At 35.8% G+C, this 26,979-nt stretch overlaps 1 protein-coding gene across 5 annotated transcripts; it reads right to left on the reverse strand.

Annotated features, from left to right (window-relative positions):
• Positions 1–1,520: 1,520 nt before the first annotated feature.
• LOC110890126 (probable LRR receptor-like serine/threonine-protein kinase At1g56140) lies at positions 1,521–8,661 on the reverse strand. Of its 5 annotated transcripts, none has more exons than XM_022137698.2 (22): positions 8,425–8,661; positions 7,173–7,365; positions 6,761–6,832; positions 6,423–6,494; positions 6,244–6,315; positions 6,097–6,168; positions 5,931–6,002; positions 5,782–5,853; positions 5,621–5,692; positions 5,447–5,512; positions 5,302–5,373; positions 4,939–5,010; positions 4,773–4,838; positions 4,631–4,696; positions 4,367–4,476; positions 3,698–4,264; positions 3,455–3,631; positions 3,104–3,222; positions 2,801–3,011; positions 2,465–2,696; positions 2,226–2,376; positions 1,521–2,101 (listed from the first exon to the last, which is right to left on the reverse strand). In XM_022137698.2, exons 1-22 carry the CDS (start codon positions 8,558–8,560, stop codon positions 1,733–1,735), a joined length of 3,111 nt encoding a protein of 1,036 aa, XP_021993390.1. In that variant the 5' UTR covers positions 8,561–8,661; the 3' UTR covers positions 1,521–1,732. The 5 variants fall into 5 exon arrangements, with proteins under 5 accessions (XP_021993390.1, XP_035835636.1, XP_035835638.1 ...); XM_035979743.1 differs by having other exon boundaries at positions 7,173–7,373; positions 8,425–8,560; XM_035979745.1 differs by lacking the exon at positions 8,425–8,661 and adding an exon at positions 7,530–8,417.
• Between the last annotated feature and the right edge of the window lie 18,318 nt (positions 8,662–26,979).

The raw sequence follows: 26,979 nt of genomic DNA on the forward strand, positions 1-26,979 counted from the left end.
GAGGTTTAAGCAGATGTTTTATTGGAAGGGCGGCTCTAAACATGTGCAACAATTTGTGAAGGAATGTGAAGTTTGTCAAAGGGCAAAATATGAAACTATAGCTACTCTGGGCCTCTTTCAACCTTTACCAGTTCCTACATCTATTTTCAGTGACATTCCGATGGATTTTGTTTCAGGACTTCCTAAAGTGCAGGGTAAAGATACAATTTTTGTGATTGGGGATAGGTTGACCAAGTATGGTCACTTTATTGCACTACACCATCCATTCACAGCTGTTTCAGTTGCACAGGTTTTCCTGGACAACATTTTTAAGCTGCATGGATGTCCAACCACAATTGTATCAGACAGGGATCCCTTGTTTATGAGTAACTTTTGGAAGGAGTTCATGAGGCTGCAGGGTATTCAAATGGCCCTATCTACAGCTTATCACCCCCAATATGACGGTCAAACAGAAGTTTTAAATAAATGTTTAGAGTTTTATCTACGCAGCATGTGTATGGATTGTCCAACAAATTGGGTCAAGTGGCTGCCTTTAGCTCAGTGGTGGTATAACACCACCTTCCACTCTGCTATCAAAATGTCCCCACATGAAGCATTGTATGGTATTAAACCTAATCTACACATTCCATATATACCTAATGACACAAACATTGAAGTAGTGGAGGTGTTTCATCGAGACAGGGAATATATGATTCAGAAATTGAAAGCAAATTTGCAAGTGTCTAGGAACAGAATGAAACAACAGTATGATAATCATAGAAGTGAACGAGAATTTATACCTGGTGACTGGGTTTTTGTGAAGCTGCAACCTTTTACCCAGCAATCCCTCAAAGGCCATCATAACAAGAAATTAGCACCGAGATTTTATGGACCCTTCCTTGTTGTGCAACGTATTGGGCAAGTTGCGTATCGCCTGGATTTGCCACCAGAAGCATAGATGCATCCGACTTTCCATGTTTCTTTGTTGAAGAAGGCGATTGGACCAATTACAAAACCCACACCTTTACCAACAACTACCTGATTCATTCTTCAACCGCGAGCAATTCTTGACAGGAAATTGGTTTGAAGAGGTTCCAAAGCTGCAATGAAGATTCTAGTTCACTGGGAAGGATTGTCAATTGAAGAAGCTAGCTAATTCAAACTTAGGTTTCCCACATTTGTTTTCTGAGGACAAAAAATGTTGGGGGGGGGTATTGTTACGTATAGCAAAGTACAGGGACTTAATTGTAACATTTTGTAATTGAAGGGTCAGTTTGTAAAGTTGTAACAACTTACCAACGGCCGGTAGTTAATAAACGGAATTAACCGCTCAAGCAGGTTATGCTTGATTGATCGAACTTCTCTCTTCTCTTATTCTTCTTCTTCAATTCTAAGCATAACACTTGCGATATTCCAAAATCACTTGTCCAATTTCTATGATGTGCATAATTCATCTAATCGACAAGTGACATTCATTTGTACATTCGTGTTAATGATCAATCTTCTTTTTCGAATTAAACATCCGTTAGTTTTAACTTTGGTTAAATACAAAAGTCACTTCTTCAGTAAGAAAACATTGCCCCCAAAATTACATACAATCCATCCCTCTCACGACGTAGGCATACAAACGATTTTTTAACTGTGTTAACGACTTCTAGTTACTCTATGCAATGTTTACTTATTACCATTCTATTATTACAATGACACAAGAAGTCCCTATAGTTTTTTTTTTCCAATCATATCATCATCATCATCATCTACCTTCTCCGATGATATTATGAAGCATCGGTTTGGAAGGATTTTCAGGTGAACTTGATGAAACAGTGGACTGACGTGTACTTGGCGTAGAATCTGTACCTAAAGTTGAAGCAGCACTTTTGAAGGTTGTAGTATCTTTAAAATTAAAACCATTCAAATATCCGGGCCGAGTAATAACACCACTTGCTTCTATATCTCCAGAAAGCATTACCACCACTCGTGACATTGATGGTCTTTGCATTGGTGAGGTTTGGGTGCATAAAAGGGCGATCCTCGTCACTCTTTTTACTTCATTCTCATCAAATTCAGCCAACTCTTCATCAACCAATTCAACTTCACTATTAGTTTCATGTAGGTTCCATGCCTAAAAACATACCATGAAAATAAAAAACAAAAAACTATATATTGTCAATATAATATTAATATCAATATTTTTAAATTAAACAATGTATGAGGAATAATTAATTAAGAAAATGAAAGATACCCACCCACTCAAGAAGATATATTTTCTCATCTTCTAAAGTGGAATCAGAATTAGGCCTCCCACTAATAATCTCTAGAGCTAAAACTCCAAACCCAAACACATCAGCTTTTTCTGTAAGGTGTCCACGCATTGCATACTCTGGTGCCAAATACCCTCTACAAAATAAAAATAAAATCATCACAACTTTCAAGATACTCAACTGATATACACACACAAAACAAGCACATGATATAAAAATATTACATTGTGCCTGCAACACGAGTACTCATGTGTGTTTTCTTGTCATCATAAAGTTTGGCCAAACCAAAATCTGAGATCTTAGGGTTGAGTTCAGAATCAAGTAAAATATTGCTAGCTTTAATATCTCGGTGTACGACCCGCATTCGAGATTCCTCATGAAGATATGCAAGACCGCGTGCTATCCCAAGACATATTTCAAACCGCGTGGCCCAACTAAGAGATAACCTGTTGTCTCCTACATCATAGACCCCAAATGTGACATTATAGTTTTATACTCTACAACTAATGTTAAACAACTGTAATTAAGATGAACGTGATGTAATCTCTCTTAAGTCTTACCGAATAATGCTTGATCAAGACTCTTGTTCTCAAGAAACTCGTAAACAAGAAGCCGTTTGTCTCCTTCAATGCAGCATCCATATAACTTAACAAGGTTGCGGTGTTGGACAGCGGATATTGTTGAAATTTCAGCAACAAACTGACCCTTGCCCTGGTGAGAGGCTACAGATAGTTGTTTAACAGCTATTACTCTTCCATCATTCAGTGTTCCCTGTTTACCATCACAATAATTATAAGGACTAATCATGGTTAAGTTTGAGTTTAAGAAGCAAAAATGGATTGTTCATGAAAAGGATGAAGTACCTTGTAAACGGGTCCAAAACCTCCCTCACCAAGCTTATTTTCAGGACTAAAATCATCCGTTGCATCTCTCAGTTCTCCATAACCAAAGGTATCTGGTTTGGCGTCAATTCCCAAAAACTCTGTAATTCAGAAAAAAAACAGTTTGCTTCAAGAAAAAGAAACCGAATTTGAGTATGTGTTCATAATATTAAGTCCTCATAACTTTTACATTCTATGGAGTATTTTTGAGTATGGCTTCAGAATATTAAGCATGCATAACTAATTATGTACCCACAACAAAAAATGAATGTGCTAGGTATGCAAATGGAAAACATGTTCATCTATATAATATATAAAGATCCGGAAAACTACCTTCAAAATTGTAATATGCGTCCAGCTTTTTCCTCCGCTGACGAAAAATATATAGGGCTAATAATGACAGAAAGATAACAACTGCAAGAGGAACCACAATCCCAATAATTAAACCGGTCCTACTCTTCCTATTTTTCTTTGTGGAAGGTGGAGTGTTGCTCACACTCGGGCGGAAATCTGTATAAAAATAAGCAAAGGTTAGTAGTTGTCAAATATCAAGAACTCGTGATGAAATTTTAGTACTTGGGGTGGCACTGATTGCTGAGATAAGAGGTCCGAAAGTCCCTTGAAGAGGTACACAGCAAGTCCCTTTTCCAGACCATAATAAATGTATCTCAAGGTAGTTATCTGTAACCTGAACCGTTGCTTGCCTTGAAACAGGTCTAAATGCTGCTCCCCCAGCTGCCTTTCTTATATCAAAATCTTGAAAAACTAGGTTTCCCTGCAAATAAATGTCAAAGACACGCCTTCCGGTACTTTTCCAAGTGTGCCCATCTTCTATCTCTAGTTCTGCAAACTGGATAGTCACTGTGTAGTTACCATTTTCCAGCCCTAAACCATAATATCTTAAGGATCCAGCAGAGAGTCGTGCTGTCTGGAAAAGTTCTGAATCTAAAGTGTTTGTGAACTGGCTTGAAGAGGAAACCATATATCTTGGGTTGTCCCTTTGACCAACATTGCTGACACCCCACCTTCTTTCAGACGTCACATAATATGTTGCTGCTCCAAGTGCTTCGGTATCTTCTTCATGAAGTAACTGGTTAGATGATGTGATTGGAGGACCACCACAATTTATTCCAAAGTCACTATCTGTAAAAATCAACATTTAAGAGTATGTGTGACAGTGTAAGTTGGCATTCAAAAAAAAAAAAAAAAAAAAAAAAAAACAAGAAAGTCCATGTTTTTGCTTACATCTTGGGGACCCACGAGCACAAGGGAAATTCCTTTGGAGACACTCTAAGCCTGAAGGTAAACCACTGTTTCCTAAATCTCCTAAAGTGAAATTGTTCACAACTAAGTTACTGCAAATTGCACATGTTAGAAATATGGCATTATTTCCAAGACTTACGCTAAAAACTAAATTCAAAGTCGGTCACCAACAACTGCTTCTTAAATAAAAGGCACAAATCACAGTTCAGAAATAATAATGTGATATGCAACATCATATGCACTTACAGTTGTAGGTTTGTCTCATTGACCCAAGAAGGAAGTGTTCCAGATAGTTCATTGTATGACACATCACTGCATGAAGAAAGTTGTAAATAATCTACAAAAAGTTATATATATTTATTGTGTTCACTCGATGCATTTCACCTACATATTTCTGAGACTTGCGCTCTTTACATCGGGAAGGGCACCATTTAAGCTATTGTTTCCAAGAAACCTGAGAATGATGACATCCAAATTCAGATTTTAATTCCATCATTCACACTTGCGGCCCTTATGGAATATAATTTATCATACAAAGAGAATATGTGCATTACAAGAAAGAGAGTTGACTCAAGTTGAACAACCCTCTTGGAATCTGTCCATTCAAATTGTTGAAACTCAAATCCCTGACAAGTATACACCCAAAGTTAGTAGATGCAACGAGACCAAATAATAAGGCTGGCAGCAGTGGCGGAACTAGCCCAAAAATTTAGGGGTATCCCAATTTTTTATTTTTTAGACCAGGGGTATCCTTTGTGTAACGGAGACGAAGTTGAAGGATATTTTTACACTACAGAAACGGAGTTAAGGGGTATTTTACACTACGGAGACGGGGTTGAGGGGTAGCCCGTGCTACCCCTACTAACATTCTAAGTCCGCCCCTGGCTGGCAGCATTACTATCAATGAGATTACTCACAGTCGTGTCAGATTATGATGTTCTCCAATGTCAGTCGGAATAGAGCCAGAAAGTCTGTTATTCCTCAAAACCCTGCAAGAAACGATCTCGTTATACTTTGTTTTCCGGATAATAACATGGGTAGACTTAAGAATGATTTGCTCACAGAACACCAAGGGACTTCAAATCCCTTATAAAGTCCATAGTTCCATTAGATAAACCACTTATCCTCCTGCAACATTCATAGGACCCGAGCAGCTAAATTTTAGAAAGTTTTAAATTACAAGATCAAACAACTTGAAAAGTATAATAAATGATTCTTACGGGGAAAAACACTTACAAGTCCTGCAAAGAGGTAAGTCTAGAAAATGAAGGTGGTATTGAACCTTCAAAAGAGTTGCCCTCAAACCTCCTATATGAACATAAAGCATGTAAGTAATCATAAAGTTTCATTTCATGTGTAACACCTTGACCTTGAATATGACATAGAAGTTAGCTTACAATGACTCTAACTGTGTCCAATTCCCTATAAAGTCAGGTATTCTCCCAGTGAATGCATTATCAGAAGCCCATCTGATGACACAAGTGGAATTTTTCACGGGATAGATGAAGTACTACTTTAAAGCATCATCAAATATAAATGCTCTTACACTGTAACCAGGTTCTGTAGACTAGCAAATGAAGGAGGTATTTCACCGCCCACTCCAGAACTATCAATGTAACTGAAAAAAATGAACATATATGAAGATGATACAAGTTTTGTTTAATGGCGTTGTGCATAGATATGCACAGTAGAAAGGTCATGAATGTTCATACAGCTGTTGTAATCTTCGCAAATTTCCAAGTTCAGATGGCAGGGAACCATTGAAATTGTTAGTGCCAATTCCCCTGCAACGTAAATTAACATTTCATTCAACAATGAATTAAACAATAAAATGTAAACAAAGAGCAGAAAAAGTATACAGCAATCTGAGGTCTGAAAGCTGTCCTAGCTCTGGTGGAAGCTCCCTAGATAAAGCATTGATGCCCATAGTCCTACAGATAAAGTCAAAATCATTGTCATAAATCTCAGCTTTATTCTTAAAGATATCGTTGAGGAAAAAAACGATCACCGTGTTAAAGCATAAAAAGGAAAGGCTTACAGCCACTGCATCCGAGTTAAATTGCGAACTGAAGGTGACAAGGGACCAGTCAAGTGGTTCTGGCGCAAATCTCTGTAGCAAATACTTGATCATTTAGCAGAATACAAGAATAGAAATTCATAAGAATTAACGCATGTGTGTGTCTACACACATACAAAAAGTTGCAGATTTTAATTTTCTATAGTTACTGAAAATAGTTAGTAATATATCCAAAGCAACCAATTCAATCTTAGTTATTTTTTTTTTTAATTTCAAAGAAGTGCCAAATATAGAAAACCAAACATAACTCAACAAATTTATTACACAATACAATAGCGAAGAAATAGGCGCATACATACAGATTGGTAAGGTAAACCAAAGTCCAGAGTCCTTCTGGGATTGGGCCCACCGCGTCCATTGAATAAACTCTTCTGGTGAAGCAACAATTGTCAAAAGATACAAAATTTGTTAGATATTTTAGTGTAATTGGATTGTCTTGTTGACCAAACTGTTTCATGATAGGCAGTGGCGGAGCTTGAGATTTCCGACCGGGGGGCGGAAGTCACCGGACCTAAAAATTTCTATAAAACGTATATACCCAAAAATTTCTATACGAAAACTACATACTCTCCACTGTTGAGCGAAAAGTTTGGGGGGTCGGCCACCTCCTCCCACCCCTTAAAAGCTTTGCCCATGATGATAGGAGAGTGCGAGTGCACGCTTGGTTGAGTTTATTATGATTTTACGTGTCTAGGGGGAAGGAACACTTACAGTTGAATGATGTGGCAAATAGAATTGGGGAAATTACAATCACATTTGATGCCAGGATTGTAAGAGTCGTTATCGAAGGTGGTAGAGTCCACCGCAGCACCGCTGCACGGTTCTCCGCTTAGGTTCCATCTCATGTTTGCTACTTTACTTTCTTCTATCCTCCATTGGCTGAACATTTCATGTATAACTCGTGCTGCAACACTTCAAATCAGTATCATAATCATGTTACTTGTAACCCTAAATTGACAAAATCGAAAACAAAATACACTAGTGAGATCGAGAACGACTCGAGGTCTTGACCTTCAATTTCATTTCAAAACCTAACTGCCAAAATGTCAAAATTCAACGAGTATTTACCTCGCAACTCAAAATATGCGTACGAACGATCCCACTAGTTGTAACGCGAATCACAATCTGGTTAAATATAGTCGCCAACCAGTGGAGACATAACCACCGTACTACTACTACAGGGCACCGGCATTTGCCCATTCAGGCGGGAAAGAAACAAACCACCGTGATATTTGTTTCAACAATTATCAAACCTAACCCTCTACTTTCCATATATTGTGAAAATACAATTATATTTCACTTTATCCTTTCAGCAAATAATATGTTGTGGTTTAGTAAAAGTGTATAACTTTCTAAGTTATTATCACATAAGCAATAAGTTTTAACTAATTCATTTGTAGAAAAAAGTATTTACACAAATTTTCTATTAGAAGCTTCAAGTTTAATATTAAACACTAGCTTAATTAAAATTTTCATAAAATATCAATTGGGTTTAACAAGTCTTCGTTAAAATTATAATTTTAACCAATACATATTATAATTTTAACCGATACATTCATTTAATAACAACGTAGGCAAATTTTGCTTCAAGTCACTGTAATTTGACCCGAGTCGTTTGGCTGTTGCAGTAAACCATCCATATTAACAAGCTACTTGCGAACTTAAGCATATACGAATACTTAATACATAACCAATTTTAAGTAAGAGCCGAAAACGTTTATAACCGTTGCTTTACATGCTCGGTGAGAATTGTTATAACTTAAACTCATTTTATATTTCAAGAGATTTCTTTAATTATGACTCAAACTTGAACTCAAATTGAATGATCAAGAGCAAAGTATATAAAAGTTATGATCAGTTAGCACTAGTGAATAGCATGTAGGTGCAAATAGAAATCTGACAAAAACAGATCATCAATTATAACTGCACAAAGAGTGAAAAGTATAACTAAACCGCGAGAGACCTTCAGCTGGATCGGTGAGGGTAGTGTTTTGAGCTTGCGCTACAGTGACCGTAATGATCAACGACAACCATGATGCCACCATAAAAATCCTCAACGTGATTCTGCAGACACCGCCACCCGCTGCGGTTGCTTCCATCTTACAAAGTCAACTGCAAGCTCGTTAACAACTTTTAATTTCAAATCACATAGATAAGTGAAAGAAGATTTTTTATAATCTACTTGCTTGTTGTTGATGATTGACATGTTCTCCAACTCCAAACTATATTTTATGGTATGATTAGTAAAATGCAGTTTTAAATTCAGATGGCTATGAAAAGTCAATCTGTCACTTGTCATTATTCAACTAGGGGATATCTTGCGCTAAGTGGCATTGATACTGACACCTATTGTCACCAGCGAAAGATAAAATCCAAAAAATAAAGTCATGATATGCGCAAAAGGATATCGGAATCCGCTTTTATGGTTTTCGATCGATGTAAAACACGTGTCAATATCCTTATCCGTACGAAACCGACACTAGCAGTGGCGGAACTAGCCCATTAATTTAGGAGTATCCCGAAACAATCTTGCAGAAATTGGCCTAGGCGGCCGATTAATCGGCACCTAGGCGCTAATCGGTGACTTATTGCCTAAATTTATCCAAGTCGGTCAAAAAAATCAGTCAAAGTCAAAATCGGTCAAAGTCGGTAAAAGTTGGACAAAATCGGTAAAAGTCGGTCAAAATCGGACTAATCGGGCCCATGTTTTTTGACCCAATAAACCCAATTTTTGAAACCTGGCCCATGGTTTAAAGCCCAAATTTTAGTTATAAACCTATTTTAACATTTAAGTTTAGGCATTTTAACATTTAACCCCCTCTATCTTTCACTAGTTTACATATGGTTCCTAAACTTTTAAATTTATTAATAAAAAGTATAAAGTTATCTCCTAAATTTGTAAATTTATTAATAAAAAGTATAAAGTTATATTATATATATAGGCTAATTATAATGAAGAAACCCACTCCAGATGAGAAAACCCAAGAAACCCAATTGTGTGGACAGGGAGTCTCCACGTCATTTTTGTAATAGATGTGTTAAAGGGCAAATTCGGTAATTCATACTAGACCAACAAAATATATATAACATATTTAATCCTTTTGAGCTGACACATTTATGTACAAGTTGGGTTGTCAAGTATTGTTGCAGCAACCCAGTGGGGGGGGGGAGGGGTTGTAGGTTTGCTTTTTAGGTTGTAGATAGTTTGATTTTTATGTTCATGTAGGATCGGTTTTCAACTCCGTAACGATTGCGTAACGACACGTGTGGTGCGGAATCCGTACACGTGCGTGGACCGAACACAAGAACGTATTAAATCTGTGATTCAATTGAATATGTGAAAAGATTACAAGCACCGTGAATCACCTCTTGCACTTTCTCTCTCTAGCTCCAAAGCTCTCCAAAGTCCAAATGTGCAAAAGTTCCTAAACTAAGGCATAAGCCTCCTATTTATAGGCAAAGGCTTTAATGAGAAAACTCATTAATTACAACATTGCCACCTTGCCTTTTCCCTACTTATTACAATATAAAGTCTAGATTTCTTCAGTTTCCGCTACGATCTGTATTGACGAAGGCGATAGACATTACTGCACTAACAGACTCCCCCTTGGATAGTGCCGCAGTCAATCTCGTAGCGTCTTGTCTTTCTCTCTCTCTCTCTGAGTCTTCTTGAAGTTTTATCACATCTTCAGCAACATAGACTCCCTCTTTCTTGAACAGAATCCCCGTGGATCTGTCTTTATCTTCAGCTCCCCCTTTCACTAGACTCTTCAGGCTCTCCCTTTCGTCAAGCTTCCGTGCTTTTGGGATCGACACCTGGCTTTCTGGATACAAGCTCCTCCAGGATAGTTACCTGGCTCCTTGTGCACGCTCCCCCTTGCGTTGAGCTCGTCTTCAGACTCCCCCTTAGACTCGGCTATCGGGATCGTAATCTGGTACAACATCTGCAATTCTCAAACATTTATAAGTGAAAATGTTTTGAACATCCAGGATTGATTACCTGGCTCTCAGCATAAGCTAAAACATTTCAAATATACGACAGTGAAAGCTTTTTCGATTGTCTAGGAATTGTGACCTGGCCCTTAAAAACTTTTAATCAAGATCCTGGCTTTAAAATATAATAATATGAATATATCCAGGAATACTTGATTCTCTATCCCTATCAACAATCTTCAAAGATTTGGCAGTATTTAAGAATCCAACATCGAAACTTAGCTCTTAGCATCAGATTTTAACAATCTAATCATCCAAAACCTTCACGGTTAATCATCCAAGTCCAAATTAATGACCTTGGAGACTTCACAAACTTGTTTTTTATTTTTGAATAAAAGCTTCAAGTTTCAAATTAATGAACTTGTTTATTTTCAGAAACACGATCAGCATACTTAGATTTTAAACTCAGCACTCAGACATCGGTTGTCGAAAATAAAGTAGAATCAAAATCTTTTTGTATTTTTCTGAAACATAAAGCAGTAAAGAAATATTTACAAACATATTTACAGACAATATTTTTGTTTGAGTTTGCGTCAGAGGATCATATCAGTTTATGACAAATCACTAGTACCGTTGAGCTTTACACACTTTAAGTTCTAAATGATTCACTTAGATTGTCAGTATACTGATCCACTTAAATTTTCACACAAAGTTCAACTGATTCGAGATACGGATTAGTGTCTTTGTGCCAGGCTGCTCCAATTTCCATTCTCACAGTCTTCACTTTTCTTGAGCACCTGCACATTCAACTATTGAATTATTTGAACAATTTAGCCCAGGTCTGTTTGACCTTAGGCATTTCAACACAAAATGCATCATTTAACTTCGGAAAATCATTGTCATTTTGTACAAAGACTTTGTCAATTTTGACTTCAACTTTTTCATCATTTAACGAAACGATTTGTTTCTTAACAGATCATGTTTGACCTTTTGGAGTACCTCTTTTGTAAAAATATGAATCTTTTTGAACATTTTGATTCTGAACAACAGTTGGTTTCCAAAACTGTTGTGGTTTTGTTGCATCGACATTTGCTCTCCAACTTTGTGTTATTCAAAATCTGGGTGTGTGAAAATTCCAGATTTGTCTTGAATCAAACCTATTCGGGTTTGATTTCCAATTTTGATTCGAGGCAAACTTGTTTGTATTGTACCTCCAATTTTGTTTTGAATCAAATCTGGTTGACCTTTGTTTCACATCCTCAGATTTCTGTTTCTCAACATCATCAGATTTCTTTTTCGTCTCAACACAAACAGGTTTCAGATTTGGACACTTGCGTGAAAGATGTCCAGTTTGATCACATTTAAAACATGTTCTTTTTGAGACATCTTTGACCTGTTGTTGTTTTTTTTTCTGAGTATAGAACTCTTCATTAGACTGTCGTCTAAATTGGAGTTCTTTCTCCTCTTCGGAACTTGTTCCGAGAACAAAGTTCGTCTTTTTCTGATAATTTGATTTTTCATTTTTATTCCAACTTTGTTTCTTCTTATAACCCAACCCAGCCTTCATGTTTTTCTTCTTGAAACCAGGTTTGTTATAAAAAGTTTTGTGACCTTTTCCAGCAAACTTTGAAATTTCAGATTTTTCAATTTCAACCATTTTGAAAACTTTATCAATCTTTTCTGAAATCACATTCTGAATCGGGAATACAATATCTAAGAATAATTTGTCCGATCCAATCATGGTATAAACCAATCCTTTTGAATCATCATTCAAATTTTTCTCAGATTTTGAGTTTTTCTGATATTCTTCATGAAAACTACCTTCATTTTCATCCTGTGATTCAGATTTACCTGTTTCAACCGACTCTTCTTTCAACACACTTTCAACGACCTTACCTACCACCTCTGAATCACTTGAATCATCAGATTTGGAATAGGTTATGTCAATGTTATCTAGCAATTGATCAACCGTGTTGAAAGCTTTTTTGACTTTCTCATCATCATAAAATGCAAACTTTTCCGGTGGTGGAACTTGATGAAACTCTGAGCTAATACCTTTCTTGTTTTTCTCAGAATCATCATCACCAGGTTTTATGTTGAAAATTCTTTCAAGCACATATGATGACACATGATAACTATGTAACTTGTTGTTATCCTGTTCTAAATCAGCTATTTGACGCTTTAGCTTAGCAACATCCTCAATATAAGAGTTAACAACTTGTTGCTTTATTGAATACTGTCTCTTTAGCGTATCAGTTGTTTCAGAACAGTATCTCAGTCTAGATTGAAGAAGTTTCATTTGACTCTTCACATCTTCATATCATTGTTTTGTAATGTGGTAAGCCAATTTTATTGAATCATACTCCTTTTTCATTTCCTAACATGCATTTTCTTTTTGAACACATTCTTCTGTCATTTCGAAACCTCATCTTTCAAAATTTCATTTTCTTTTTCTAAACTCTTGCACTTTTGTGTTAGTTTTTCATCATTTTCTTTTAAATTTTTTTCATTTTTTAACATTTCTTAGTATTTACTTTTGAAAACTTATTCAATTTTATTAAACTCTAGATTTCTTGTTCTGAACTTTTCATCTTTTTCAGTACAAGCACTGTACGTTTCCATGCATTTCTTGCACTGTTCAATTGTTTCATTTAAGCTTTCAGAATCAGATTTTACCTTAGAGATTAGCACCTCGGCTTTCTCTGCTATTTCTGTCTGATCAGCATCTTTCTTTTTCTCATCACCAGCATCAACATCATCACCAACATCCAAACTCTCAGTCCTTTCAATCAAGTTTTCTATCTTCACTTCTTCTTCTTCTTCTTCTTCTTCTTTCTTCTTCATCTCTTCTTCAACCTGCTGTTCTTCAGTAACAACTTTTTTTCAACAACTTTTTCTTCTACCTTTTCTTCCTCAGCTACCTTCTTCAAATCAGTTACCAACTCATCCCTCTTCTTTAGACTTGCTGTCATCACATCACAAATTATCTTGTCCAGTCTTTTCAGATAAGTTTTATCTTTCGCAACATTTGAATAGTATTCGCCGAACAGAGGAATTACTGCAAAAACCACTTCTTTTCGATGAACGACAGTATCACCATTTTTGTTGATGTAGCAATCTCTTTTCTTGTCGTATCTCCCATAGTACTTTGCTTCCTCATACTCTTCATGCTTATCGTTTATCAGTCGGCTATATCCAAACTCCAAGCAGAACCAACTTTCGTGAGCATATGCCTTGGTCCAGTTCAGGAATCTCTCTTTCCACCATGTATAATCTTCTATATTCTCAAGTTTAGGTGGTTTTGAATAGGTTCCATAGAAATTATCATGTTTAATATTATCATTAATTGTTTTTGTTATTGATTTGGGTGTGACCGTTGATGTTTACGAGGATTCTGATGTGAATGCTTTGTAGAACGTATTGTAAAACTCTTCAGCCATGATGTTATCTCCTCGAATCACCTGAATCATCAAACAACAATGATCAGTTTTAAAAAAAAAATTATCAAACAGCTGGATTGGATGGGAATTCGAACAAGTGTGGTCAACGAAGGTCAACAGAATAACAATGATCGGATGATAACATATCGGATGGTGATTCGATCGAGTGACGATCCGATGCCTAACAATATGCTCTGGATTGGACGGTGATCCGATCGAGTGATGATCCGAGACTTGAACCTCTTGTGTTGATGATCGGGTGGGGATCCGATCGAGTGGGTATCCGATACATGAGCAATATATATTAAGGATCGGACGGTGATCCGATCGAGTGGGTATCCGACACTTGAATCTAGAACACAAGCAAATAGAGTGATTAGGATCGGATGGCAATCCATTCGGATTGCCACTCGATGATTTGCACAACAAGTTAAAATGTGAAAATATGAAAAGTATTGGATGGTGATCCGATCGAGTCACCACTCGATGATTGGATTTTAACAAAACAAACAAGGTGCAACGGATCGGATAGTGATCCGATCGAGTCACAATTCGTTAATTGTTTTAAGAAGTTATACTAGCACATGCAAACTTTATAAACCTTTCTAAATGAGCTGACAAGTTTACTCAATTCACATGCAAAAATTAATGCTGTTATCTCTGAGATCTGACAACACAAGAGTGATTGGACCAAAAGTTACATATCACATGCATACAATGAACAGATATCGATGATCACATGCAAATATGATTCCTGTTTTAAACATTACTGATTGGGCCTATCAATATTGAATTAATACTAATGGCCGACAACTTTTATAATGTCAACATTTTAATTGGACCTTACTTATAAAGTCACATGGGCCGTTGTTATTTGATTGGGCCGCACCACTGAATATTACATGCAAACTGACAATGCTATCTCCAAAACAATTGAATTTAATTTGGCCTTATTTCAATGATCGAATGACTTTAGAAGATAATATGTAACAAATTGGCTGTGGATCGAGTGACTACTCGATCGAGTGACGGTTTGACCGAGTGACACTAATTGTGATATATAAAACAAATGAACTTTGGTACTTTGTATCGAGTGGCTACTCGATTGAGTGGCCGTTCGATGATTGCACCACTTTTCAACTTTGATTTAAATTGAGGCTTTGATATGTCAACGATCACATGCAAACAAGATTAATGGCCGACATTACAATTGAACATTAAAAGCTTATTGGACCGCTAATTTCATTAATTGGGCTGAACAGTATAGTGGGCTGACACTTAACACATATATTCACGTGATGTAATAAATGGAACTGAAAGATTGACTGAATCTGTTGACTATTAAACAAAGCAATGGATCGAGTGAAGCTTGGATCGGATGGTCATCCGATCGGATTGCCATGAATGACAACAGCAGCAACAGTTAACATTTTGAATATTTTCGAACCACAAAAATCTTGATTTCTCTTAAACCGCTTGGAATTAAGATCTGAAAATTTGTAAGTTTGTAGATCAGACGTTTTCGCACAACATATCCAAAAATCAGCGATTTTTAACCGTAAAATCTCGTTTAATTTGGCGATTTTCAGTCAAGAACGTGAAGAAAAAGTGTAGAGTGAGAAATTTGACAAATCTGATTCAATTTTGACTCTGAATCTGATGATTCATTGTGTGATTTTGTGTGTTTGATCCGTGCAATCGAGCTCCTGCTCTGATACCACTTGCAGGATCGGTTTTCAACTCCGTAACGATTGCTTAACGACACGTGTGACATGCGAAATCCGTACACGTGTGTGGACCGAACACAAGAACGTACTAAATCTGTGATTCGATTGAATATGTGAAAAGATTACAAGCACCGTGAATCACCTCTTGCACTTTCTCTCTCTAGACTCTCTCTAGCTCCAAAGCTCTCCAAAGTCCAAATGTGCAAAAGTTCCTAAACTAAGGCATAAGCCTCCTATTTATAGGCCAAGGCTTTAATGAGAAAACTCATTAATTACGATATTGCCACCTTGCCTTTTCCCTACTTATTACAATATAAAGTCTAGATATCTTCAGTTTCCGCTACGATCTGTATTGACGAAGGCGATAGACATTACTGCACTAACAGTTCAGGTAGACACTATATTATTTATTATTATGGTCATTTCATCATTCTTATTTCTCACACCCTTTTTCCTATTGTAACGATACAATATTATTTATTTTTATAGTCATTTCACAAAATACCAGAATTGTATAAAGTATATCGTAATGTTACATTAATCGACCTCCACACACATTTGTTACATTACATTATATTACATTTTTTACAGATTAAATAAATGTACGAAAACGATCCTATACAACAGCCCTATACGAAGATAGAAGATACATGACAACTTAAAAAAAAAACAAAAAACAAATTCATACTATTTTTTAAAAGAGTAAATTTCTATTTTCGTCCCTGAGGTTTGTCAATTTTAACTAGTTTAGTCCAAAAATCTAATTTATAACAAATCCAGCCCTGAACTTTGCATTTCTTAACGCTTTTCATCCCTAAAAGTGCTTTTTCATTAAATTCTTAGGGATGAAAAGCGTTAAGAAATGCAAACCTTAGGGATGAAAAGCGTTAAGAAATGCAAACCTTAGGGTTGGTTTTGTTATAAATTAGATTTTTGGACTAAACTAGTTAAAATGGACAAACCTTAGGGACGAAAACAGAAATTTACTCTTTTTAAAAAGAGTTAAATGCCATTTTAGTCCCTGTGGTTTGGGTCATTTTGCCAGTTTAGTCCAAAGGTTTCATTTTTAGCCTGTGGGTCCAAAAATGTTTCACAGTTGCCATTTTAGTCCACTGTGTTAACTTCATCCATTTTTTTTCTGTTAACGAGAAGGCCAATTCGGTCAATTTATATGACTGAATTGCCCTTTTAGTTAACAGAATTACATACAAAATGACCAAATTGGCCTTCTCGTTAACAGAAAAATTGGATGAAGTTAACCAAGTGGACTAAAATGGCAACTGTGAAATCTTTTTGGACCCACAGGTTAAAAATGAAACCTTTGAACTAAACTGGCAAAATGACCCAAACCACAGGGACTAAAATAACATTTAACTCTTTTAAAAAACCTATAAAAACATTATAAACATTTTTTACACATATGAATATCAAAGCCCCACATTTGTTTTGTAACAAATATATATATCCCCACGTTTTTTTAATTCAACTTACATAATAATAAAACTTTGTAACTTCTATTTTTTCAAACCAACTTCTAACTTTTTTTATTTATTTTTTATTAAATGTAAAGTTTAATTAGTTTGTAAATTGTCCGAGCTAAATTATTTGCCATACACTTCATAGTTATGAACAAAAAATCCCTAAAATTCATAAAACCCGTTTTTTCCCAGCCAACCTTTTTTATGGATTCTAACAAAACTCGTAAAAAACAAAATAGCTTCAATGAATCATAAAATACATAAATTAAAAACCCTCTTCCAACAATTTTTTTTTTTGTTTTTATACTCTCTTTCGTACTTTTACTTTTGATGTAATTCACCTTTTTCATTTTTTATATATATCAGATATTTTGTTTCTTTTTTACATTTAGATGTAACTGACACAAAAATTGTTACCTATATCATTTGTATTTGTATTAAATAAAAATGTAACATACATTTTTACATTATCAATTTACGCCACATTTGTAATAACGCACTTTATTTCTGTAACATAAAATGTTACATAGAAACGTAGTATATAATTTTTACATGATCAAATGTTACAAAGAAACGTAACATATAAATTTTTACATGATCAATTTTACGTCACATATGTAACAACCATTCTTTTTTGTAACACAAAAAAATATAACAACATACTTTGTTTCTGTAGCAGACATTTTATTTTTGCAATTAAAAAAATATTGGATATAATCATGTAGTCACTTTTTATTTGGGAAAAGATAGTTTATATTACCATCTACTTTTCCTATGTGGTTACATCATACAAAATTATATCTTTTCTCATATTACAAAATCCTCACACCACTTACATAGAAGTGGTACATCATATAACTATGCAATGTCAAGGTATTTTTTTGTACGATTTTAACAAGCTACTTTTTTTTACTTACTAGGACTTCTTAATAACGTTATAACAATTTTATAGTATGATACATGTTCATTAAGGTAACAAAAACAAAACGTTTAACATGAATACATGATACAAAACCCACATGTTATACTAGTTTCATTACACCAATACATATGTCCCTATTAAGGTACCTATTGAGGTAACCTTAGTTTTTTGATGTAATACTTTTGTACTTATCTAAGATATATCATCTACACACATCTGTACAAATTATGTTTTTTTTTCTCATGTTACACAAAATCCTCACCCGGCTTTTTTTTTTTTTTGTAATGTTACTATTTTTATTAAAAAACTAGAACTTTTTTATTAGAGACCAACCCCTATAGGTATGTTGCATTTTTTTTTTTACATTTACACATATTAATAAAAAAGACAATGGTGCCCAAGTAAAGTTAATAACACACATTGCCTTCTAGAGAAGAAATACTTAAGAATTCTATATCACGTTACTTACATAGAAGTGTTACATTATATCATTATATCATATTTCTTGTTTAGTTGCATTATTTTTATTACAATCTTGAAAAGTTACAAAATAAATAGGTAAGACGCCCATATATATTAAGTTGAAACAATTCCTCCATGGGTATTAAATTTTATGTTATAGCAACTCATATATATATATATATATATATTCATTAATAGATGAAATAAAAAAATCAAAATTATTGCATAGAACTTAGTGTATATACATACATGTTTGGTATATACAAACATGTTTGGTGTTTTTAATGAGGGAAAAATACATAATAGTTTCACATCCATTTTGAACAACTGTGTTGTTTTAATCCATAAATTAAATATTTTTTTTAAATAATATTACATATCATAGCTAGGAAATTGAGGCTATACACCACATCCAAAAAGACAAAATATAGGGGTGAGGGGAGAGGCTTGTCATGATGATACACTGAGAAGTGAATTCACACTTTGTCAGACTTCTTTTTTTTCCATAGTGTAATTTGATTTTATGTCACTTCAAAGTATGTACCATTTTTTGCTTAATCTTTTGGTAATGAACCATTGTTAAAGACTATGTGTAATATTCGCATCTATTTTTTAGAAACAGTTTGTACAAAATCATATCAGTGTTTTAATGTAACAACTGTCTCATGTAACATTTTTTTCACTTGACGTATGTAAGACCTCTTACAAAATTATTTTTTTCATATGTTACACAAACCGAGTCATATCTACATTAGTTATTTAGGCTTCAAAAATCATTTTTTTCATATGTTATCCAAACCGAGTCATATGTTACAAAATTTTTTTTTTCATATTTTATTCTACATAGAAGTACACGTTAATGTTACAACATAGACATTTTTTTGTTACATTTCAGATTTGTACATATAAATAAAAAAACAAAGCCCAAAATTTTCTTTATATAACCAAGTAATTAGATATGTAGCATCAGGGGAAAGATAAATCGAAAACCCATGTGAGTTGAGAAAACCCAAATAAACCCCATGTAACATTTTTATCTTTTTCTAAAAAAAATAGGGAATGTAATATAAATGTACACGGACCTATTTATGAAAGAAAATGAAAAAAACGCTTACTAGTTTTTTAAAAAAAATGTTGAAAATTTACATGTTACATTTTTTTTGGACATATATATTATGTAACCTGAAATTTGTAACATTTAAAAAAAAAATCTACTTGGTGTTTTTTTGTGTTTTTTTTAAATGTTCAAATATATGTATATTACATTTCCTATTTTTTTGGAAAGGTTTCTTGAGTTTACATGGGTTTTTTTACAAAGTTTTCTTGAGTTTACACAACTCAAGTGGGTTTTCTCTATAGCCTTCCCCTGTAGCATCATACATAAAACAAAACATTTCCGTATTGTTACAAAGATACCCGTAAGCAAAAATGATACAAATTAATGTAATAATTTGAGATTAAATAATTATTAGTTTCCCTTTAACACCTTTTCCAGTTTGGTTGTAGATGCCTTTTTTCCCTGCATTTCAATAAAAAAAACATCAACATTCCCCACAATACGAAACATTTATTAAGATGGGGAATACCCCCCACCCACAAAAAAAAAAAAAAAAAAAAAAAAAACAAATGTTTGAATGTATAAATACATGTGGTCATTTTTATTTATTTTATTGCTTATCTTCATTATCTACAAGCACCGAAGGTTAATAAAAGAGTGAATTTCAAGGATTGTCCTTTATCTTTATACCCATTTTCAGAAGCTGTCCTTTATGTTCAAAATTGACGAGTTTTGTCCTTTATGTTTTCATATCATACACGTTTTGTCCTTTAGGCCTAATCCAGTTAGTTTTTCAGTTAAATTTGGTCATATACTTTGCACATGAGGGCATTTTTGTCAATTCAAAGGTAAGTTCAATGGCAGATTTACAGCTCAAAACTTCTGCAACCTTTGAATTGACAAAAATGCCCTCATGTGCAAAGCACATGACCAAATTTAACTGAAAAAACTAACTGGGTTAGGCCTAAAGGACAAAACGTTTATGATATGAAAACATAAAGGACAAAACTTGTCAATTTTGAACATAAAGGACAGTTTCTGAAAATAGGTATAAAGATAAAGGACAATCCTTGAAATTCAGTCTTAATAAAAAGTTACAATTTTCCAGGGATCTAACAATATAACAACCCTAAACCGACACCCTCGTAATATTTTCCGACACCCTAAAAATATTTAAAGTATCCCAATATGTCCCTAAAAACACCCCATACGTGAAAACGGACCCCGAATACCTTAATTTTTTTAAAACTAATTAAAAATATGACTTTTGGGGTTTAGGCGGGCCGGGCAAGGCACCCCTTAACCCTTACGCGGGCTGCGAGAAGGTGAAATGTGGCTGAACCCTGGGCCGCCACGTGGCCCAACACCCGGCGAGCCTACTTGATGACCCGGATAAGCTATGCCGTTGACTCCCTTTGACGCGGGCCGCGTAGCCCTTCATCTTACCTTATGCGGGCCGCGTAGAACCCGAAGTGAAGCCCTATAAACAGAGGGCATCGACCTTCAGTCGAGAATCGTTCAAATCTTTCTTTCTCTCTCGATTTCTTATAGTAGGCACGATACACGGGCAAAATACCCCCCTAAATAACGAAGTTCTGCTCCGTTGTAAGTATCATAACCCCTGGATACGTATTAGATACTCTGCCCGATTGATCTAGGGTTCCGTAACGGCTGTCGTGGATCTGCCCGACGTAGTCGTTGGAATCCCGTCTCGGGGAGGGTATTACTAATGTTAAAATGGGTTATTATACTAACACGCGTGCATTTGTGTAATTTATAGATTATTCCCAGGAAATCCTTACTGAAAACCTAAGACAACAATGTGAGTAATCTCCTTTTTGTAAACAGTTTTCACAAAACCTTAAATATTTTACAATACAATTTAGCAGTGATTAAGTCTTTGTAATTCTACAATTACTGCCAGTATGTTGGGGTCTTGTATACAAAATGTGGAACACGTTACCATTGGACGAAGAGTTAGCCAATGTGTAATATGACCCACCAGTCAGGATTGATAGTACTGAATGAGTAATTGGGTAGATATAAACATTGTAATCACTCTCAATACTGTTTAAATTAAATTAACTTTTCTTGATTAAACTGGGATTCACTCACCAGTATTTCCCACTGACAAATGTTTTTAAAACGCGTTTCAGGTAACACAACGTGAAAGCCAATTAGAAGCCAGCTGGACAGCACTGAAGGCTTGTAAAAGTGGCTATAAAAGTTACCTAAATAAAAGAAGGCGTTTATTTCAATAAAATGAGATTTATCCCTATAAATTAGTTTGTAATGAAAACTTGGGTTTTATCCCATTGTGTTATTTATATAAAATGTGGTATTTTACTCTGATAAAATATTTCCTAACTACGGTATTGATGTAAAATCCGCTGCCAAATTAATAAACCACGATACCACCAACATTGAGTTCGCGGCCGCCCGTTCCCGGGACAGATAGGGGGCTGGGGTTGCGACAGAAGGTGGTATCAGAGCTAAGCAACTGATTCAGCCACAGAAGTGTTCTGCTGACACCAAAATCCAAATTGTTAGGAAAAAATTTACGGGAATACGTGCATAATTGTATCTTCTTGTTATGTGTTATTTGACTATTTGTTAGTTTACAGTATGAGCGACCAAGGACCATCTGACGCGTACCGTCAATTGTCTGGTTTGCCTAGAAACGAAGGTGCCTCTTCTCAGCCTGCCCTCTCGGGGTACTCTGCTGATACGGAAGAAGGAATATTCGTATTTAAGGCTCAATCTGAAGAGCCATTTCCTCAGAAAAAGAGGGGATGATTCAGTAGGGAGCACACGAGCGTAGGAAGCGTATGAAAAAGTTACAAGAGCAGAGAGCACTAGCCGTAGCTAAAAGAGAAACCGATGCTTATGCCCAGGATATGATTAATAGGGGTATAGTCAATATCCACATATTAGCAACCACTGCAGCTGACCCTAACCTGGAGCAAATGTTAGCACCCCAACCATAGCCACCAATTCTTGACCAACCAATGGAGATAGAAAACCCTGAAAACCAAATAGAAATGCATGACTTCAATCCAGAAGAAATACCTAGGGTACCCGCACCAAATCCCTTAGACCCAAATTACGACCCATGGTGGGACGACAACAGGGACTATGTGCAACGTTACCCGATACACGAAGACATACCCATGCAAAACCTAGGAGCCTACTGATGGAGAGTGTGAAACCCGAATGTTAACGTGCTTATTTTACGTGTCTTATTGTAGTTTAAGTGATTACGTGCTTTGAATGTGTTAACTACGAGTGCTCATTGTTTTACAACTAAATCACTTAATTCGGTAAAGTTGGAGAATTTAGAGATGACGCGGAACACTTGTGGATGATAAACATAGCGAAAGACATTGTGCGGGACTTGTTTGGGTTGAGAGATGGCTTGAATATACAAGAAACGTGAAAGTAACGAAGTCTAGGGGCAGCACGATAATTAAGTGAAAGCTGTAACCAAGCCAAAAGATGGAACGGATATTTATGGCGTAGGCTACAGATCAAAAAGCATAACTTACGGTGTGATTATATTATATAAAAGAAAATTGGACAGAAACTACAAACCGTAACCTACGGTCATTAAACCGTAGGCTACGGTTGGAAGATCATAGCAGCGCATGTGCTCTTTTGGAACTTTTATTTTAGGAGGCAATATATACACAAATCTTTGGCAGCCTTTATTTCGTGGACTTTGAGTCAACAACATTAAAGAAGGCACACAACAATGATCATCCATATGCAGACTATTGGAGAAAGGATTTTTGGCGGCTACACAAACATTTAAGGCACATGGTGAGAGGATTTTTTGGAGGCTTTGTTGATAAATCACATCATCATCAATAGAGAGCTCGTGATTTTTGGCTGGACAAGGAGAGAGAGGTGAACATTAAAAGGCATCACATAAATTGACAATTGAGAAGAGGCAAATAAAATCATCACCACGTGGACTAAAGGTCTATTGGGCCGCACATGAGCTGACAACATCACATGAACATTGAGAAATGGGCTTGGACTCTCTTGGACGCACAAGCAAGGTAAAAATGGACGGCAAGATTAGAGATTTGATTGGGCCTTGGTTTTCGAAAAAGTCAACAACATAATTATCATCATCTTCGACGGCAGACAGGAGGTTTAACCAGTTCGGGAAGACGACCAAAGCCATTGAAGATTAACAACCACCACATGAGCGGCTAGTCTTTTATGGTTTCCTCCGGATGGAGGGTTTGTGTAATTAGGTATTTTTATGTGTTTTTAATCACTGTAACTTGGTGATCTAAGCATTCGATGCTTTTCACCATGGATTTAATTGACTGATTGTAACTGATTACATTTATTTAAACCTTAATTTCTAAGCATTCAGTTCCCGAGAGTTCTAGTAATTGGGATATATTTGACATGGGGTTAGGGTTTGTAATTGTAATTGATAATCATTCGTTAACCTCCCGTTATGTATTGACCGGAGTACTTAGTCGTTGGTTATCACAACTGGTTAATTAGATTCAACACTTATGTCTATGTAAGTGTTTCGATTAAACACATAATTGAATCTAGCTGTAAAACCTGAAATCTGGAGGAACCATTGTTCTCTTTATTGATTTAAACCTCAATTTTAGTTCGTAATTTTTAGATAATCAATCAAATCCAACAACCGAGTTTTACTTTTTCAATAGTAGTTAATCAAAACTGAGCATTACACACTTTCCACAATCCTCCTCTGGTTCGATACCCGACTTATCCTATCTACATAGTTTAGTTGGTTTTTGCATGTCACTAACGACAGACATCAAAATGGCGCCGTTGCCGGGGAGGCGTGCGCAAAGTGTTTAGTGTTAAGTTTTTAGTAAAATAGATAAAAAAACAATTTTTCAAAAAAAAATCAAAAAAAAAAAAGAAAATCCAAAAATAGTATTTTATTCGTCACATATTCCACTGTTTGCTTTTACCTTGGGTATACTAGTTTTTTCTGTGCAGATTTATTGCAGATCTTATTATGGAAAGTGTTTACTGGTCATGCCGAGGTTGTGGTAGTCCATGTCACACGCGTGACGATTGTCCTGTGTTCCGTAAAATGTGTGAAGAAGAACAGAGGAGAGCAAATGAGTTGGATTTTTATTCTGATGATCATGTCCACCCATACTATTCTTACTCTGATTCGCAGCGAGTTGCATATGATTTCCAATTGGATACGAATTATTGTTATGATGAGCAGACATGGTATGAGAGTAGCTATGATACGGGGATGGTACAAGGCGTGAGTTACCAAGCAGAGTATGACGATTATTATGATGAATACTCACAATTTTCTTATGAAGACCATCAGGTACAATATCAGGATGCCTATCATACCCAGTATACAGTTGATCAGGGTGAGTCTGAATGTGCACCCCAGTCACGTAGTTACTATCAATCACCCCAATTTAGAAGTCTTATGGAATATAGGAGACAAAGAGAGCTGGCATACATTGAAAAGGAATTGGCGAAACCTGACCTGTCAATAGAGGACCAGTTGGAGATGTGGATTATGAAGTATAACCTTTTGATGGCTGAAGTGAAGGATGATGGGCCAAGAATGACTCCAATGGAAAAACGCCAAGCCAGGGATAGATGGGTGTCTCTACAGATGTCTCCTTCTCAAGTAAGGGATGAGGTTGTGGAGGTTAATACCACACCGATGATTCTCTCAATTGTTGAACAATCAGATGTGGAGAAAATTATTGAAGGTGATGAGGTGAAAGAAGACATTCCAAAAATTAAGTGTGGGGATGCACATATAGAGATGAGGAAGGTGACGGTGAAGGACATCGGACAGATCATCATAAAGTGGTTGTGCAATAATCCAACTTATCTGCTGATATTGAGTAAAAAGAAACGCATGTGGGGAGTTAACTATCGAGTGTATGTTGGGAACTCGATAGGAAAGTGTGGATTGAGGCCGGATTGTAGTGCTTCAGTGGACATCTTGATAAAAATTAGACCCCGCTAGATCAACGATGTCAGGTACCGTGCATTCATGGGAAATACAAGGGGTAAATGTGCACTGAGACCACCATAGCGCATATCAGGTACGGTCTGGCTGAAGACCTTTAAACTTAGCGCTCTCGGGAGGCAGCCCGAGGATGTAGAGTATTGTATTGTATTTTGGTTTGGTTTCGTTTTGGTGTTGGTTGTGTTTTGGCAGGTTACTATGTTTCAATTCTCGTGGATGCAATAATTCAAGTGTGGGGATGTTTGGCAACATCCTCGATGAGATGTCAGAGAATCCAAGAGGAGTTTGCGGCCCTGTCTGATCACAGCAGCTGCATCGCTACAGACACTTGCTGATTTACTGATCAGGTCAATGTGTTTATCTATCCTGTGTTTTATTTGTTTTTGTGTACTTGGTGGTGTGAATTTTAGTGTTGGGAGTGGTTTCTTTGTGTTGAGTCATCTAGTTGTTAGCCGTTCATGGTTTGTGGGTGGTATTTCTCGAGTCTAGATTATAAAGTGCACCATACATTGGGGACAATGTATCCCAAGTGTGGGGATGCGGTAACTCGAGAAAAGGGTTGGTAAGATTGTTGATCTCAATTGCTTAAAGGGTTGAATTTGCTAAAAATTGAAAAATTTTAAAAATTTTTGTGTCTTGAGTATGCTTGAACTACATGAAAACCAACATTTTCAATTGCTAAAGGGTTCCTACTGATATTAAACTAACATAGATCCCTAGTCATGGTTATCCCTTTAAGTTTCATGAGAGTATATCTGACAGTTGTTTTAGAGAAGAATTAAAAAGAGATGCCTAACTAGGGGTAACATGCTTTAGGAATTACACATGCTATGCGTCGGCAACCCATATTCCTTTTGTTTGGTGAGATATTTGAGCTTACTAGATTGTTAGTTGAATTGCAATAAATGTTCAATTGTTGAGTGTAGACCATATGTTGCTTTGTGTTAGAACTTGTGTAGTTTGATACGTGCCAAGACTGTGCTTTAGCGTTTACACATAGATGATAAAGGCATTAGGATCCATTCATTGTTCTATTTGTTGATTGTTTATCCACCCACCTTAGTTAACCATGTTGAGCCTTTTTACCCTTTGTTTGTTACACCTCGTTTGACTATCAACCATGAATGACAATTATGTGTTAGATATTTGTTGAAAAAAAAATGAAAAGAAAAAGAAAAAAAAACAAAAATCATTGTTATGTTCGTGTTAAATAAATGGGTTGAAAATAACCCGTGTGTTAGTATTACTGTGAATAAGTTGTCATGGTTTGGTATGTTCGTTTGTGTTCACCATTAAACATAAAAAAGCCAAAAATAATTCCTTACCTTTACCCTTAACCTAAAACCCGGAAAGTCCTTTTGATATGTGCTACATTATTTGATACAGTGGAGGTGTGATTGCTATACAAGCTTATGATTGCAAAGTAGCATAGTTGGTTTTGAGCGAATTACACACTAGCACATTGCACGCTAGTCTTGATTAAAAC

Source organism: Helianthus annuus, chromosome 11 (assembly GCF_002127325.2).
Source record: "Helianthus annuus cultivar XRQ/B chromosome 11, HanXRQr2.0-SUNRISE, whole genome shotgun sequence".
NCBI lineage: Eukaryota > Viridiplantae > Streptophyta > Magnoliopsida > Asterales > Asteraceae > Helianthus > Helianthus annuus.

Bases quoted from the DNA above. Each gene is read 5' to 3' on its own strand.
- LOC110890126 (XM_022137698.2), bottom strand. From the start codon at position 8,560: ATGGAAGCAACCGCAGCGGGTGGCGGTGTCTGCAGAATCACGTTGAGG. The intron at 6,495-6,760 runs GTATGTATGCGC...TATTTGCTACAG, and splicing joins TTGGTTTACCTTACCAATCT to AGATTTGCGCCAGAACCACT. The intron at 3,632-3,697 runs GTACTAAAATTT...ATTTTTATACAG, and splicing joins AGCAATCAGTGCCACCCCAA to ATTTCCGCCCGAGTGTGAGC.